We start from the raw sequence: 18,877 nt of genomic DNA, 5'->3' as shown, positions 1-18,877 counted from the left end.
TAAGGGCCCCCGTACACCAGGCCGGGGCCCCCCCCGTACACCAGGCCGGGGCCCCCCCCGTACACCAGGCCGGGGCCCCCCCCCCGTACACCAGGCCGGGGCCCCCCCCCCGTACACCAGGCCGGGGCCCCCCCCCCGTACACCAGGCCGGGGCCCCCCCCCCCGTACACCAGGCCGGGGCCCCCCCCCCCCGTACACCAGGCCGGGCCCCCCCCCCCCCGTACACCAGGCCGGGCCCCCCCCCCCCGTACACCAGGCCGGGCCCCCCCCCCCGTACACCAGGCCGGGCCCCCCCCCCGTACACCAGGCCGGGCCCCCCCCCCCCGTACACCAGGCCGGGGCCCCCCCCCGTACACCAGGCCGGGGCCCCCCCCCGTACACCAGGCCGGGGCCCCCCCCCGTACACCAGGCCGGGGCCCCCCCCCGTACACCAGGCCGGGGCCCCCCCCCGTACACCAGGCCGGGGCCCCCCCCGGTACACCAGGCCGGGGCCCCCCCCGTACACCAGGCCGGGGCCCCCCCCGTACACCAGGCCGGGGCCCCCCCCGTACACCAGGCCGGGGCCCCTCCCGTACACCAGGCCGGGGCCCCCCCCGTACACCAGGCCGGGGCCCCCCCCGTACACCAGGTTGGGGCTCCTAGCGGAACTGGGCTAGGTGACGCAAACGTCCGCGTCTCACATACTCCCTAAAGACCGGTGCTGGAAAAACGAGAAGGCTGCAATAGTACTGTTGGTCCCTCTTGAGACGCCGTAGCAACATACCCAGTATCACTTCCTGCTAAATAATCAGAATAAATACATTTTTCGTGCAATTTTACATTAAGATGTTGATTGCAGTATTTCTCAAATGAAAACTAGTCATTTCTCGTTGAATGACAAAAACGTAATGTTCCCACTCCTACTAGGAGTAGTACTGTTGACTAATCACCGAAGGAGTGTATACTTCAGCTATCGAACTTTGAAAATTGAGCACAAGACAGAAAAACTTTTTTTTTTTTTTATAAAAAAAAAGGCACAATCAACAGGGAAGCGACAGGCTTTAGTGACGTGTCCCCCCCCCCACCCCACACCTCATCTCCATCCTCCATCTCTCCTCCTCCTCTCTCCTCCTCCAGTACTCCTCCTTCTGCATCTGTTTCCTCATCTTGTCTTCCTGGATCTTCCTGGCTCTGATAGAGGGCTTCACCTCCACCTGCAGCTCCGGGTTCACCTTTTTCTACAGGGAGAAGGGGGGAGAAATGTGCTGTTGAGAATGGCGCTGCGTTGCATAGCAACCGTTTAAGGGGCTCGTGACCAATTAATGAGCTCCGTTCGAGACTATCCTAGCAACGGGTTCTGAAGAACTGTAATGTCCTGTTTCACAGAGTCGTGGCTGAACGAGGACAATACATCCAGCTGGGTTTTTTCTGCTATGCATCAGGACAGAACAGCAGCTAAGTTCAAGGAAGGTGTTTTTAGTTGGATTTTTTAAAAATGTATTTATACTTTTCGAAGGCACTGTAAGCATGTGACGAATAAAACTGGATTTGATCTCAGCTCTGATACAGGTGAAGCACTCAAATGAGACGTTAAAGAACTCTAGCCAAAAGGGGTAACCCGAAAATGGTCAGAACTGTCCAGAAATTACCTGGACAGACGGGCACACCTTCAAATACCCATGTGCCTGACTGTATATCCAAACACGTGTGGTTTCATGACAACAGAGTCGACCTGTTAAAATAAGTGGCTCCACTAACCTTGTACTGCAGGCGGTGTCTCCTACCCTTCAGTGACTGCACTAACCTTGTACTGCAGGCGGTGTCTCCTACCCTTCAGTGACTGCACTAACCTTGTACTGCAGGCGGTGTCTCCTACCCTTCAGTGACTCCACTAACCTTGTACTGCAGGCGGTGTCTCCTGCCCTTCAGTGACTCCACTAACCTTGTACTGCAGGCGGTGTCTCCTACCCTTCAGTGACTCCACTAACCTTGTACTGCAGGCGGTGTCTCCTACCCTTCAGTGACTCCACTAACCTTGTACTGCAGGCGGTGTCTCCTACCCTTCAGTGACTGCACTAACCTTGTACTGCAGGCGGTGTCTCCTACCCTTCAGTGACTGCACTAACCTTGTACTGCAGGCGGTGTCTCCTGCCCTTCAGTGACTCCACTAACCTTGTACTGCAGGCGGTGTCTCCTACCCTTCAGTGACTCCACTAACCTTGTACTGCAGGCGGTGTCTCCTGCCCTTCAGTGACTCCACTAACCTTGTACTGCAGGCGGTGTCTCCTGCCCTTCAGATGCATCTCTTTGGCGTTGGGATCGTTGAAGCTGCATTCACACAGCTTACAGTGGAAACGGATCACCTTGCCTTCATCGTTACGCACCTACAGATAGGAAATACATTTTTTTCTTTTTTAAAGATGGCTATAAAAAAGTCAGTCATGTTTCAGATACTGCTTTCATTATTCAACAGTGAAGACCCAGGACTCTTTAAAAATGTGCCTTGTATATAAAAACACACATTGCTGCTATAACAGCTTCCACTCTTCTGGGAAGGCTTTCCACTAGATGTTGGAACATTGCTGCTATAACAGCCTCCACTCTTCTGGGAAGGCTTTCCACTAGATGTTGGAACATTGCTGCTATAACAGCCTCCACTCTTCTGGGAAGGCTTTCCACTAGATGTTGGAACATTGCTGCGGGGACTTGCTTCCCTTCAGCCACAAGAGCATTAGTGAGGTTGGGCACCGATGTTGGGCGAATAGGCCTGGCTCGTAGCCTGTTAGAATTCATCAGAAAAGGTGTTCGATGGGGGTTGAGGTCAGGGCTCTGTGCAGCAGTGGGGACTCCTCAGAGGAGGACCATCCTCAGTGAATTTCACACACATTTTTTTTCTTTATTTAACCTATAACTAGGCACTTCAGTTAAGAACAAATTCTTATTTGACAATGACGGCCTACCGGGGAACAGTGGGTTAACTGCCTTGTTCAGGGGCAGAACGACAGATGTTTACCTTGTCAGCTCAGGGATTTGATCTAGCAACCTTTCGGTTACTGGCCCAAAACTAACCACTAGGCTACCTGCCGCCACCAAATTAAACTAAATATAATCACGTCAGTAAATAAACTGTTTAAAATACACTGTTTTGTAAAGAAGGTCTACAGTAGCCTCAACAGCACTCTGTAGGGTAGCACCATGAGGTAGCCGGAGGACAGCTAGTTTCCATCCTCCTCTGGGTACACTGACTTCAATACAAAACCTAGGAGGCTCATGGTTCTCACCCTCTTCCATAGACTTAAATTATAACAACTTCCGGAGGACGTCCTCCAACCTATCAGAGCTCTTGCAGCATTATCTGGCATGTTGTCCACCCAATCAAAAGTTCAAATAATTAATCTAGTACCTGAAAGCCTAAGCTACAGCTAGCACTGCATAAAATGTGGTGAGTAGTTGACTCAGCGAGAGAGTTTAACAAATACATTCCTTCAAACAAATGGAGACGCAAGAGTCTATTTCCCCCCAATTTCATGACTTAGCTAGCTAGTTTAACCTACTGAAACATCCTGCTCAAACAGAGGGATTCTATGTTAGCTAGCTGGCCATGACTTTTCCAACACTGGAACTCTTCCAGAGTCAAGGTAAGCTTTTATGGCCACTGAGAACAGCCGGTGTAAGTGCTAAACAGCTTGCTGACTGTATACTGTAATCATGATTGATTGTAGCAGGTTTACTAACACATTAGTTATATTAGCTATGTTGACTATGACGTTACGTTATCTAATATGGTGACAACTATGTAGGCTGTGTGTAGCGGTTTGGCTTGGAAAGGTTTTTTCTCCTGGTCACATACAGCTGATGTGTTGTGCATTGAAGTCCACAAGCGAAAAGGTGAGAAGGAGTACAACGTGGCTGCTATGAAAGTGAACTCTTTATGTGTGATAATGAGTGTATTCAATCCGCTGATTATGTTGAGAAACATTCCTTAAAAACGGAAGCAAACAGAACGGGGATAAACATACTCTAATTTGTCTAATAGAAACTCTCGTTTGCTACGGTTGGACTGTGGATTACATCCTTGATCAGCTAGATGCAGGCAAGAGTGTGCAAGGCGGTACTGAATGTCACCGTCTGTCACGTCAAATATCTCGACCTGTGTGCACCTGTTGTAATCTTTCATTCATAGGCTAGGTTATATCAACCTCATGATGGGTATAGGGACAATTCAGGTATCATATAGCAGCCTAAACCTATCACTGTTACATTGAACTGGGTGAATATGAATGACAGTAACCTAAACCTATCACTGTTACATTGAACTGGGTGAATATGAATGACAGTAACCTAAACCTATCACTGTTACATTGAACTGGGTGAATATGAATGACAGTAACCTAAACCTATCACTGTTACATTGAACTGGGTGAATATGAATGACAGTAACCTAAACCTATCACTGTTACATTGAACTGGGTGAATATGAATGACAGTAACCTAAACCTATCCCTGTTACATTGAACTGGGTGAATGGCATATGAATGACAGTTCATCCAACATGCTCTAATATTGTCCCCCATCTTAAAAACGGCATTGACTGCCACTGCTGTGCAGGCGAGTCACCAGGCAGGTTCTTCCACACACAGGAAAGGGCCCTCCAAATGGCGACGAGCTTTACACCACTCCAGCCGACGCTTGACATTGCACGTGGTGATCTTGGAAACCCATTTCATGAAGCTCTTGGCGAACAGGTGTTGTGCTAACGTTGCTTCCAGAGGCAACCGGGGACAGACATTTTTTACAATCTACGCAGATCAGCGGTCCCGTTCTGTGAGCTTGTGTGGTCTACCACTTTGCAGCAGAGGTGTTTCTCCTGGACGTTCCCACTTCACAATAACAACACTTACAGTTGACCGGGGAAGCTCTAGCAGGGCAGAAATTTGACAAACTGACTTGTTGGAAAGGTGGCATCCTATGACGGTGCCAAGTTGAAAGTCACTGAGCTCTTTAGTACAGGCCATTCTACAGCCAATGTTTGTCTATGGAGATTGCATGGTTGTTTGATTTTATACACCTGTCAGCAACGGATGTGGCTGAAAAAGCCGAATCCACTCATTTGAAGGGGTGTCCACAACTTGTGTGCGCACACACAAAATACAAGCAGTCATGGGAAGCACAGTCACCCAGAAAAAAATGTAAAAATAACTTCCATTCCTCCACAAATAACACCCAATCAATACTTTGAATTGACTGAACGGCACCAGAACATAAGAAATACCGTAAAACTTTAAAAACCAGGAGTCTCAAATAGCCTCCTGTCCATTTTAATAGCCGGGCAACGGCAAACATTTCAGTACAGACCCCCAGAAAGAGGTCGATCGCACTCTAGTGACGAAAGTAAGAACTGCCTAAAATGCACAGTAAGAGAATAATTATTATTAAAGTTCTTATTTATTATTATAATTTTTTTTGTAGAGTAATACTAAGACAAAAAAAAACGTGTAAATGATAAATGCAGGAAGTGAAGAAATTGATTTAAACGCTAAAAGTGAATGCTGGAATTAAACAATTAATTATGCAAATGAGCAAAAAGGTGTGTGCATTAGAGAAATAGAAGCATGTTGTGTTTTAAAATAGGACATTCTACTACACCTGTCAGTCATTCAGGTGTCCTGTGTGTTCTAGATGTCAACAGTACCTCTTCCACATAGTCATGTCCAACAGGCTGCACATCACTCTGCAGGGCAGCCAGGGTGGACGCAGACAGGGACTCGGAGGACTCGTTCTTGGACTCCTGAACCTGGGGGACCAATGAGGGCAGAGGCGGTTTGGATGCCTCCACCTTGGCTTCCTCGGTCACTTTCCCAGTAGTCTGAAGCTTGCTTCCTCCTGGGAGAAGAAGAAATCCAGAATGAGAACTATCAATGACTTGTAGCTTTTTACAGGGAACAGATGTCATTCCATATACATTTCAACAATACCATGACACCCACTATCTCAGATTGTTTTGAAATCATTTGTAGTTAGAAACCTGTAGGATTGGCATTCCTGAAACATTTTGTTAAATTTAGGTTAAATTAAGCTAATTGATTGCACCCAAATTGGCTATTTTAATTGATAGGATTCAGGTATTCAATAAATACATTACCCAATATCCGATTTGGACCAAACTTTGCATCGCACCCAACAATCAGATGTTGGGTACTACATTTTATCTACAGCCTATAACAAAAAAAAGCCAATTTGGGTGCAATCAATTAGCTTAATTTCTCAGAGATCAAATGATATTTCAAGATTGCTAAATCGTGTTGGTTACTAACTACAGAAATGATTTCAGAATAAATTTGAGATTTGCATCGAAACCTCTTTCTGGTGCTTTGAAGTTGAATGACCCAGATGTCAAAGAGTCTAGAGCGTCAAAGATGAAAGCCTACGTTGTTTATTAAGAAGTAACTAGATCGTAAATTGTAATCTATCCCTGTCAGAGAGCTATCCTCTACCAGAACATGTGGCTTTTCAGCCACAGAGCAGATTCAGTACTTGCTTAGTGAAAAGGTTTGGGAATGCTAGCGATCGTTGAGAATACGCCGTTGTCTGCTTGGTGCAGTCAGGGCTAGGTAAAACACAGCAAAAAAAGAAAAACGTCCCTTTTTCAGGACCCTGTCTTTCAAGGGTAATTCGTAAAAATCCCCCCAAAATTTCACAAATCTTCATTGTAAAGGTTTAAACACTGTTTCCCATGCTTGTTCAATGAACCATAAACAATTAATGAACATGCACCCGTGGAACGGTCGTTAAGACACTAACAGAGGGTAGGCAATTAAGGTCACAGTTATGAAAACTTATGACACTAAAGAGGCCTTTCTACAGACTGAAAAACATCAAAAGAAAGATGCCCAGGGTCCCTGCTCATCTGCGTGAACGTGCCTTAGGCATGCTGCAAGGAGGCATGAGGACTGCAGATGTGGCCAGGGCAATAAATTGCAATGTCTATACTGTGAGACGCCTAAGACAGCGCTACAGGGAGACAGGACGGACAGCTGATCGTCCTCGCAGTGAAAGACCACGTGTAACAACACCTGCACAGGATCGGTATATCCGAACATCACACCTGCGGGACAGGTACAGGACGGCAACAACAACTGCCCGAGTTACACCAGGAACGCACAATCCCTCCATCAGTGCTCAGACTGTCCGCAATAGGCTGAGAGAGGCTGGACTGAGGGCTTGTAGGCCTGTTGTAAGGCAGGTCCTCACCAGACATCACCGGCAACAACGTCGCCTATGGGCACAAACCCACCGTCGCTGGAGCAGACAGGACTGGCAAAAGGTGCTCTTCACTGACGAGTTGCGGTTTTGTCTCACCAGGGGTGATGGTCAGATCCGCGTTTATCTTTGAAGGAATGAGCGTTACACCGAGGCCTGTACTCTGGAGCGGGATCGATTTGGAGGTGGAGGGTCTGGGGCGGTGTGTCACAGCATCATCGGACTGAGCTTGTTGTCATTGCAGGCAATCTCAACTCTGTGTGTTACAGGGAAGATATCCTCCTCCCTCATGTGGTACCCTTCCTGCAGGCTCATCCTGACATGACCCTCCAGCATGACAATGCCACCAGCCATACTGCTCGTTCTGTGCGTGATTTCCTGCAAGACAGGAATGTCAGTGTTCTGCCATGGCCAGCGAAGAGCCTGGCTCTCAATCCCATTGAGCACGTCTGGGACCTGTTGGATCGGAGGGTGAGGGCTAGGGCCATTCCCCCCCAGAAATGTCCGGGAACTTGCAGGTGCCTTGGTGGAAGAGTGGGGTAACATCTCACAGCAAGAACTGGCAAATCTGGTGCAGTCCATGAGGAGGATATTCACTGCAATACTTAATGCAGCTGGTGGCCACACCAGATACTGACTGTTACTTTTGATTTTGACCCCCCCTTTGTTCAGGGACACATTATTCCATTTCTGTTAGTCACATGTCTGTGGAACTTGTTCCGTTTATGTCTCAGTTGTTGAATCTTATTATGTTCATACAAATATTTACACATGTTAAGTTTGCTGAAAATAAACTCAGTTGACAGTGAGAGGACCTTTCTTTTTTTGCTGAGTTTAGTTCGGGTCAAGAGCGGTTTCAAAAGAGGACCTATTGGAATATAAATGCATGATTATCTGAAAACAAAAATGTAATTGTCATTCACACTAAGTAATAACATGTTCTACACTGAAGAAATATATAAAACACAACATAGTGATGGTCCAATGAATAATGAGCTGAAATAAAATATGAATAAAATATGAATTTTTCCACAATTTTTTTTTTTCTTTACATCCTTGTTAGTGAGCATTTCTCCTTTGCCAAGATAATCCATCCACCTGACAGATGTGGTGTAGCAAGACATTTGATGTCCAGTCATTTCATACAAAATACATAAACTCATCCAATAGACACAGCATGAGAATTCAATTATATGTATTTTTGTTACATCTGATAGGACTCTTACCCACAACTGTCTGAAATGGTCATAAATCCAAGAATAAAAAAGAGAAAACATTGTGAAACTGCATCAAATTAACAAACGAGGTCGTAATAACATGGTTATAAAGACAGACAGAGACCGACCGACGATGATGATAAACAGACAGAGATCATCAGAGTGAAAGAGAGGAGAACTCCTGTCAGAACAATCGGTCCGAATTCTGGCCTTAGTTGATCCGGCCTCAGCTTGGCCTGGCTTTAACCTCAGACTAGCAGTGATTAATCTCCTCATTAGCATGGACTGCCAACTATGGCTAACCTCAATTTAGCCGACCGTTTGGTCGATGGGCTGTTGGTCGACTTATCGAGAAGTGGTAAATATGAAAATAATTTAAAAAAAAATGGCACACGAGACACCGGTCTGATTGGACTAATCCATTGCTGAGCCCGCGAGGATGACACCAGTAGTACATTTAACATTAATTACCATCATTTATAATCTACAACATTTATGGTAATTTCTGTTAATACATTCAATATATTATATATATTATTATCATATCAGTTTTGTCGTTGTCAGAGTGGACACGTTGTTCGCAGAGCGCACTACCTAGGCTACACAAAATAAAAGTTGTTCCATTTATGCGTCGTCAATTTATTAATCGTCTTTGGTTTAAAGAGCACCTGTCAATCTTTATACTAATTCTCTTAACTCACCACTGTGGAGCTTCTCAAAGTAATTATTTCTTTGCCTCAAAACAGCAAGTAAACTAAGTGTTTATTTATTTTTTAAACACCCATTTAGAATGACAACAGTTCCTCAACGTAGCCTAAATCTGTACAGCTCCCGTTCGATAAACACACAGCATGAAAGAGGGGGAGGAATGTCATGCTCTGATCTGGTGAAAATGTCATAAAATAGGCCTACCTGATTACTTCTTAGCCCTTGTGCAGCTGTCTGGAGATTACTGGTGAGGGAAACCCGAGGGCCTAGAATATTTTATACAATGTTGCAAGCTTGTGCTAGCACACGTTTCAGTTGGGAAACTAGGTAATAGTTGATACAAAGTTCAGTTCCTTGCAGACGGGCCACGCATAGCCAATGTGATTTATAGGATTTTTTTTAAACATTTTTTTATTTTTTTTTTATTTTTTAATCAGGATATTTTCTACCTGCAGGCTGCAATGTTTTTATTTGTAGGCTTTATGTAGGATATTTATGTCAGCCATTTTGACATATTGGCAATGGAAGCTACAAATCTAAAAGTAAACATTTTCATCTAATTTTGATTAAACACGTGACAATGATTGAGAAATGAAGACTTAAATTAAAACTATCCAAAAAAATCTGAAGAATAAAAAAAATTAAATCACACCGGGCACGCAGATCAGTAGAAACGGTAAGATAACCACTCCGAATGGAAAAGGTTTCCGACCGCTGGTGTAGCCCGTTACCGGTAACGTCAGGAGGATAACGGTAGAATCTGGCCAGCAGCGGAGGGAGGAGGGGGAGGGCTTCCCCCGTTAGTAATTTGTATGTCTTAATGATTTGATCAAAGCGCTTAAAGCATCAAACAAGCTCAGTGGCCTACATATAGTTGATTTTATTAAAACATAGGGTGTGTGTCTATGGAAAAATAAACTTTTAAAAAACGTAGGCCAAATCAATTGGTCAAAAGAACAGACTCTCAGTCTACCAATATTTATTTAAAACACATTTTTGTCAGGGAAACCCTACTGCCAACACAGCACCAGACTAACCTAGTGCAGACTAAGCCCCTTGTCATTGGAATTTCATCAGGGACCATGTTCCACATTGCAAAGCTTATTTCAGTAGGGGGCAAAACGGGCATAAACATATTTAATATCCTATGGTTTTTAGGAAGGGAAAAGATTCTCCAAGTCTTTCAGTAGTTTGATTATTATTATTTTAAAGATATGTAACAAAGAAATATAAAAAACACGACAGTCCGTTCTTACCAACAAAGTTGATCTTGGGGGTGTTGACCTTCTTGACGGCTGTGGTGGCTGCTGATAGGCTGTTGACGGCTGGACCCTTTCCTATCCCAGCCCCACCCTGGCTGACAATGTTGACCGATTTCAGGTAGGAAGAGTTAGATGTGAGGGTGGAGGAAGAGGAAGCAGGGGTCTTGGAGGGGGCGGCCGTGGTCGACGTAGGGGTCTGGGTCACCACACTGGGTTCTGTCGAGGGGATGGGCTTCCCCAGCTTGGTGTGCAGCTTCACCACCTTTACACAGGGAACAAGAGACATTTTAGCGGTACTTCTCAACCAGTGGGCCTTAAACGTTTCAGAGAGTTTGGGAAAATATATATAATTTTTTTTAAATGTCAAGCTTTTCAGTGGGCTTCAGCACAAAACATGATATGAAACCCCAGCAGTCTAAAAACTAAAAATGTTCACCAGCGACTCCTGTGGCGGGCCGGGCGCAGTGCGCGCTAACCAAGGTAGCCAGGTGCACGGTGTTTCCTCCGACACATTGGCTGGCTTCCGGGTTGGAGGCGCGCTGTGTTAAGAAGCAGTGCGGCTTGGTTGGGTTGTGCTTCGGCGGACGCATGGCTTTCGACCTTCGTCTCTCCCGAGCCCGTACGGGAGTTGTAGCGATGAGACAAGATAGTAATTACTAACAATTGGATACCACGAAATTGGGGCGAAAAGGGGGTAAAATTTAACAAAAAATAAAATAAATAAATGTTCGACTGGATCAGGATGAATATATATTAGAAGACTGAAACGACACTGCAGATATGAGGTGGTGGTCTGCTGCCCGGGACGTTTCTGAAAACATGCCAGATCCTACAACGCCTGGATAGGTATTTTAAATGGAGCGCGTCACATTTCAGCAACATGGTGCCAGACCGCTCAGTCGACGGGCGTGGCACGCAACCATTGGTTGAAACAATGCAACGTCTGAGCAGGGGGAACGTGACCGGATGAGTGATGTCTTCATAGACTGAGTGCTGATTGGGTGACCAAACAGCATGTGGTTCCTTCTCCCACCCCAGACTGGCCATGAGGTCTGGAAGTATTTGATAGGTTTTGCCCCATTATGCAGATAGCTGTCTGGTATTGTTGGTGTCTAAGTAAAGCCAAGTACTAAGAGTAGAGATACTCTTAATGATCGGCTATGAAAAGCCAACAGACATTTACTCCTGAGGTGCTGACCTGTTGCACCCTCTACAACCACTGATTATTATTACTTGACCCTGCTGGTCATTTATGAACATTTGAACATCTTGGCCATGTTCTGTTATAATCTCCACTCGGCACAGCCAGAAGAGGACTGGCCACCCCTCATAGCCTGGTTCCTCTCTAGGTTTCTTCCTGGGTTTTGGCCTTTCTAGGGAGTTTTTCCTAGCCACCGTGCTTCTACACCTGCATTGCTTGCTGTTTGGGGTTTTAGGCTGGGTTTCTGTACAGCACTTTGAAATATCAGCTGATGTAAGAAGGGCTTTGTAAACACATTTGATTTGACTAGGACTCAGTAATTGTGGATCTCCCCTCAGAGTCGGGTTCTTTGGGTCCAGGTAAAAAGTAAAGCACTGTGACAACTGCTTTATACAAGCATTTTTAAAAACCAGGTAGCCTTACCTTCTGGTGCTTGGCCCCTCTGATGTGTGCAGCGTATGCATCTGCCCCGGTGCAGGAGACGTCACAGAGCTCACAGCGTAGCTGGTTCTGAGTCCCCCGGGCTGAGCTTCCTCCACTACTGCTGCTGCTGCTGCTCTGGGAGGCCTTCAGGGCCACCTCCTTCTTCTTGTGCTTCTGACCCTCCAGGTGTTCCTTGTAGGTCTGGGTGGAGGACAGGGAGACGTATAAAAATCATGTTCTCTAGATCGTTTTTGTTTTTTTAGCTCAGAGTTCAAGTGGGGCCTTCACGCTTCAGCACAAAATGGAAAGGAGGGGGTGTTTAACAATGACAAAAATCATGAAGGGCTTACTGAGAAAACCCTTTTTTTTTTAAAGGACTACATTTGAGGTAGAAAGGTGTTGGAACACTCAAAAAGAAGTAGATGGATTTATTTTAGCTCACTTTAATCCACTGTTACAGGATGTCAACAGGTGACTGGTGTTTGGTCATTATGCTGACGTCTCCCTCAGAGTGACCTGACCATCGCACTTTGCTCCTATTTCTAGCCTAGTGGCCTCTGAGACAATGTAATGAAATAATGATACGTTAAAATGCAAATTATAGCTAGAGAGAGGGACAGAGGTGTTTTCTAAGCTCACCTGGGGGTCCTGACTAGAGAGAGAGGGAGAGAGGTGTCTCACCTGGGGCTCCTGACTAGAGAGAGGGACAGAGGTGTTCTCTAAGCTCACCTGGGGGTCCTGGCTAGAGAGAGGGACAGAGGTGTTCTCTAAGCTCACCTGGGGGTCCTGACTAGAGAGAGGGACAGAGGTGTTCTCTAAGCTCCCCTGGGGTCCTGACTAGAGAGAGAGGGACAGAGGTGTCTCACCTGGGGGTCCTGACTAGAGAGAGGGACAGAGGTGTTCTCTAAGCTCACCTGGGGGTCCTGGCTAGAGAGAGGGACAGAGGTGTTCTCTAAGCTCACCTGGGGGTCCTGACTAGAGAGAGGGACAGAGGTGTTCTCTAAGCTCCCCTGGGGTCCTGACTAGAGAGAGAGGGACAGAGGTGTCTCACCTGGGGGTCCTGACTAGAGAGAGGGACAGAGGTGTTCTCTAAGCTCACCTGGGGGTCCTGACTAGAGAGGGGGACAGAGGTGATCTAAGCTCACCTGGGGGTCCTGACTAGAGAGAGGGACAGAGGTGTTCTCTAAGCTCACCTGGGGGTCCTGACTAGAGAGAGAGGGACAGAGGTGTCTCACCTGGGGGTCCTGACTAGAGAGAGGGACAGAGGTGTTCTCTAAGCTCACCTGGGGTCCAGCACAGCTGATCTTGCAGACGTCACAGTAGTGGATCTGTGGTGGTTTGGGGGGCTGCTTGGGTTTCAGCTGCTTGCTCTGGAAGGGGGTCAAATTAATTTTAAATCTTAACAATAAAAATATATATACTTAAAAAAACAGAACATAGTAAGAAAACACTAATAGAAATAAGACCTGGAAGGGAGTTTTCTTGGTGAAGGAGCTTCCTGTCCAGCCTGCTGAAGCAGCTACTGCCGCCACAGCCTGTTTCTGCTGCTGCTGCTGCTGCTGGTAGTAGGTAGAGGCAGCCGAGTACACCGCTGCTTCATAGCCAGAATACGAGGTGCCTTGGGGGGGGGGACACGGGGATCAGAGGAGAGAGGAGAGGTTTAGGAGAGGACACGGGGATAAGAGGAGAGAAGAGAGGTTTAGGAGAGGACACGGGGATCAGAGGAGAGAAGAGAGGTTTAGGAGAGGACACGGGGATAAGAGGAGAGAAGAGAGGTTTAGGAGAGGACACGGGGATCAGAGGAGAGAAGAGAGGTTTAGGAGAGGACACGGGGATAAGAGGAGAGAAGAGAGGTTTAGGAGAGGACACGGGGATAAGAGGAGAGAGGAGAGGTTTAGGAGAGGACACGGGGATAAGAGGAGAGAAGAGAGGTTTAGGAGAGGACACGGGGATAAGAGGAGAGAGGAGAGGTTTAGGAGAGGACAGAAGAGAGGTTTAGGAGAGGACACAGGGATAAGAGGAGAGAAGAGAGGTTTAGGAGAGGACACGGGGATAAGAGGAGAGAAGAGAGGTTTAGGAGAGGACACGGGGATAAGAGGAGAGAAGAGAGGTTTAGGAGAGGACACGGGGATAAGAGGAGAGAGGAGAGGTTTAGGAGAGGACAGAAGAGAGGTTTAGGAGAGGACACAGGGATAAGAGGAGAGAAGAGAGGTTTAGGAGAGGACACGGGGATAAGAGGAGAGAGGAGAGGTTTAGGAGAGGACACGGGGATAAGAGGAGAGAAGAGAGGTTTAGGAGAGGACACGGGGATAAGAGGAGAGAGGAGAGGTTTAGGAGAGGACACGGGGACACGAGGAGAGGACACGAGGAGAGGACACGAGGAGAGGACACGAGGAGAGGAGATTTAGAAGACGACAGGCCAGGAGCCAGACAGTTGGGTAGGCAGTAGTGAAGTTGGTTACAAAATTACAGTAACAATCCCAAAATTCAGAGAGGTTTTCCAGAAACCTTGGTTGGAGGACTTCCTCCTTGCTTATTCCCTTCAGACTGAATCCTCCAACCGCGATTTCTGGAACCCTGGGAGGGAATTTGGGGGGGGGTGGAAAAAGTCCCCAATTTTGCAAACCCCTAGGTGTATTTGAATGCTTACCAGAGTAGGCGACGGGGTTGGTACTATACGTGGGGCTCTGGGAGTACGTGACAGCGTTGGTCGAGTAGGTAGTTGGCAGGTAGTGCATGCTGGTTACGGCTTGCATGTCGTGCTTACCAGAGTACGTGACTGCGTTGGTGGAGTAGGTAGGGCTCTGGGAGTACGAGGGGACCACAGAGGCGGCGGCTACGGGCTGAACGGCGGAGGAGACCGGGTAGATGGAGAAGGGCGCGGCAGGTTTGATGGCCGTCACCTGCCTGGTCTGCTGGGTCTGGGTGTAGGGGGTCAGACTGGCCTGGCTGTAGCCTGTTTTAGAAGCTGCAGAAGCAGAGACGTGAATATTTGTATGCCGACATGATGCATAGATGGGAAAAATATTTGCATGGAAACCTAACAGATACGTTTCCATCAAATTGACTTTTTGCAAGATAAGTCTGTGCAGATAATAACGCAAGTTAAATAGTTCACATTCAACTCTACTGATAAAATTAATACAAATAAATAAAAGGTGTCTACACCAGAGGTCCCCAACAGACTGATCCAGTGTCTACACCAGAGGTCCCCAACAGACTGATCCAGTGTCTACACCAGAGGTCCCCAACAGGCCGATCCAGTGTCTACACCAGAGGTCCCCAACAGGCCGATCCAGTGTCTACACCAGAGGTCCAACAGGCTGATCCAGTGTCTACACCAGAGGTCCCCAACAGGCTGATCCAGTGTCTACACCAGAGGTCCCCAACAGGCCGATCCAGTGTCTACACCAGAGACCCAACAGACTGATCCAGTGTCTACACCAGAGACCCAACAGACTGATCCAGTGTCTACACCAGAGGTCCCCAACAGACTGATCCAGTGTCTACACCAGAGACCCAACAGACTGATCCAGTGTCTACACCAGAGGTCCCCAACAGACTGATCCAGTGTCTACACCAGAGGTCCCCAACAGGCTGATCCAGTGTCTACACCAGAGGTCCCCAACAGGCTGATCCAGTGTCTACACCAGAGGTCCCCAACAGGCTGATCCCGTGTCTACACCAGAGGTCCCCAACAGACTGATCCAGTGTCTACACCAGAGGTCCAACAGGCTGATCCAGTGTCAATCAATCAATTCTGAAACCATATCGATTTTTTGTATGGAGTTCCATCGTAAACTGTCATTAAGCTCCAAGCTACTATCCAATCAGACACATAGATATGACCCCACCCCTGGTTAGCCACTATTGGCTCAAAAAAAAGAAAAGCCAAAACGTAACACAATATCTGCCAATTAATTTCCAGCAATCCTGCCCCGGTCTGTCGGATGGTGGCATTGGTCACTCTGTATGTAACCTGTTACCAATGCTAATGATAACAGTCTTGTGTGTAGACCGATTTTTCCGCCCAAAACCTTTAAAATAAAATGTTAACTGCAAAGTAGGCTTACCTGACAGAACTATATAATGATTATTTTTTATCAATTGGGTGTCAATTGTTTTGCTAACTATGTATTGACGTGCTGCAGCAACAGTCCTGACAGCAGAAACAGTACAATACATTTATCTTGCTAGATGTGCAATTAAAAAAGGGGAATTACACTCAATCTAAAATGTGTAACTTTTTCCCTCCCGACCTCAAATGGTCTTCGGTTGTGATTTAAGTATCGACTCAGAACATCCATTTCATGGTTTCTCTCTGAATAATTCATATTGAGTGTAAAAATTGAAATAAATTCCAAACCAGATTAAAAAAAAAATATATATAATGTTATGGGGCTCTTAGAGTTAGTAATTCACTTTTATTTGACCAAATATATTGACAGAAAACACATTTTACACCAAAGACCCGGGAAAGAGTTGTAGGGTAGAGAAGAATGGTGTCCATTTGAAAATACTTTTATTTTTGTATCTCTCATGCGAGAAAATGTTGGAGACCCCCGGCCTACACGATGAGATTATGTCAATCTAAAACGGAAGCAATGTATCAATCATCATGTCACCAGAATAAAACCGTCAATATTTATTGGAAAAGGAGAATCAAGCTCATCACCGTGCACTTTCACCACCCTGAAGTTCATAACTTATTTCATCTGTAGACTAATAAACTGCTTGGTTTCCTGAGTCGTAGTGGGAGGACCTCACAACAGATCTGTAGCCTAATAAACTGCATGGTTTCCTGAGTCGTAGTGGGAGGACCACACAACAGATCTGTAGTCTAATAAACTGCATGGTTTCCTGAGTCGTAGTGGGAGGACCTCACAACAAATCTGTAGTCTAATAAACTGCATGGTTTCCTGAGTCGTAGTGGGAGGACCACACAAATGATCTGTAGCCTAATAAACTGCATGGTTTCGTGAGTCGTAGTGGGAGGACCACACAACAGATCTGTAGCCTAATAAACTGCATGGTTTCCTGAGTCGTAGTGGGAGGACCTCACAACAGATCTGTAGTCTAATAATCTGCATGGTTTCCTGAGTCGTAGTGGGAGGACCTCACAACAAATCTGTAGTCTAATAATCTGCATGGTTTCCTGAGTCGTAGTGGGAGGACCTCACAGATCTGTAGCATAATAAACTGCATGGTTTCCTGAGTTGTAGTGGGAGGACCACACAACAGATCTGTAGTCTAATAAACTGCATGGTTTCCTGAGTCGTAGTGGGAGGACCACACAGCAGATCTGTAGCCTAATAAACTGTATGGTTTCCTGAGTCGTAGTGGGAGGACCTCACAACAGATCTGTAGTCTAATAAACTGCATGGTTTCCTGAGTCGTAGTGGGAGGACCACACAACAGATCTGTAGACTAATAAACTGCATGGTTTCCTGAGTCGTAGTGGGAGGACCACACAGCAGATCTGTAGTCTAATAAACTGCATGGTTTCCTGAGTCGTAGTGGGAGGACCTCACAATATCACGTGACTCCAAGCTCACTATATGATGGTTATTTAATCAGTATTTGCCCATTGTCATTTCCAATGCCATTTCTCACAGAATTAATTTTACATTCACAAAAAGATCCCACCTTGGATTTGTATTATGATATTTAAAAAGTTTACTGACAAATTAGGCCTGTAGTGAGAATTTTTAAAATCTCAGATTTACTTTACTCGCAAAAGGTTTGGCTGGAAACCTGGTTTATGAAACCTGCTCACAAATGCGCCATAGTCACGCCGCCGACGTCGCCATAGTCACGCCGCCGACCTCGCCATAGTCACGCCGCCGACGGCGCCCTCGCCACGCCGCCTAAGGCGCCCTCGCCATAGTCACGCCGCCTACGGCTCCCTCGCCATAGTCAGTTATCGGCTTGGTGGAAGGCCCAGGCCTTAACTACCACAACTAACCTCATCACAACTAGTCTACTAGTAGGTCTAGCTAACGTTAGGGAACTAATTAATATGAAATTACACTTGTTTACTTGGCTTTTATACTCTATAAAATGACTCTGGTGACTGGAAGTGTAATCCATCATTTACGTTGTTTGGCTGTGTCCATAGCAACGTTTAGAAATGAGGTGGATAGTACGAGGAACATGTACTAATGTCCAAAAAAATCAAACCAGGAATGACTATATCTAGTAAAAATGTAAAGTCGCCATCACCTGGTAGAGCTTTCTTCCACGTGGTGTCCCAGGATGTGTTGAGGGAGGCAGTCTGGTAGTAGGACTCGGCGGTGGGTTGGGGCTGTACGGCTGCCGCAGCGCTAGCTACGGGTTGCTGGTAGTACTGCTTAGGGTCGTAGGTCACCGCCGGGGCCGTGGACCGTACGTAGGAGTAGGAGTCCTGAATGAGGAGAGCACAGGGGAGTGTCAGGATAAACAAAATAATTTCACCTCCCATATTTGTTTTAATAAAAGATGTCGAACAAGGTGGGGTGATTCAGTACGGCATTCCGATTCACCTTCTCCCAAAGTGTGGAGCTAGCTAATGCTACGTTAATGGATTAAAAATATATTTTTTTAAACTTTGTTTAACTAGGCAAGTCAGTTAAGAATAAATTCTTATTTACAATGACGGCCTACCGAGGAACAGTGGGTTAATTGCCTTGTTCAGGATCAGAGCAACAGATTTTTACCTTGACAGCTCAGGGGATTTGATCTTGCAACCTTTCGGTTACTAGTCCAACGCTCTAACCACTAGGCTACCTGCTGGTTACTAGTCCAACGCTCTAACCACTAGGCTACCTGCTGGTTACTAGTCCAACGCT

At 46.4% G+C, this 18,877-nt stretch overlaps 1 protein-coding gene across 6 annotated transcripts in view; it reads right to left on the bottom strand.

The window, feature by feature from the left end:
* LOC139544888 (zinc finger RNA-binding protein-like) overlaps nt 1-18,877 on the bottom strand; it is a 50,188-nt gene that overhangs the window by 16,326 nt on the left and 14,985 nt on the right. For 3 of the 6 annotated variants that reach the window (XM_071352054.1, XM_071352052.1, XM_071352056.1), the window contains exons 4-12: nt 18,273-18,453; nt 14,701-15,018; nt 13,517-13,668; nt 13,334-13,420; nt 12,051-12,251; nt 10,421-10,688; nt 5,672-5,862; nt 2,244-2,363; nt 1,072-1,217 (exon numbers count right to left, since the gene is read on the bottom strand). In XM_071352054.1, the coding sequence (XP_071208155.1) occupies nt 1,072-1,217; nt 2,244-2,363; nt 5,672-5,862; nt 10,421-10,688; nt 12,051-12,251; nt 13,334-13,420; nt 13,517-13,668; nt 14,701-15,018; nt 18,273-18,453 (1,664 nt within the window). The remainder of the gene's footprint in view (nt 1-1,071; nt 1,218-2,243; nt 2,364-5,671; nt 5,863-10,420; nt 10,689-12,050; nt 12,252-13,333; nt 13,421-13,516; nt 13,669-14,700; nt 15,019-18,272; nt 18,454-18,877) is intronic. The other 3 variants (XM_071352057.1, XM_071352058.1, XM_071352055.1) reach the window with 2 other exon arrangements.

Source organism: Salvelinus alpinus, chromosome 19 (assembly GCF_045679555.1).
Source record: "Salvelinus alpinus chromosome 19, SLU_Salpinus.1, whole genome shotgun sequence".
In the NCBI taxonomy this organism is placed as follows: Eukaryota; Metazoa; Chordata; class Actinopteri; order Salmoniformes; family Salmonidae; genus Salvelinus; species Salvelinus alpinus.
This window is presented reverse-complemented; position numbering and strand designations above follow the sequence as displayed.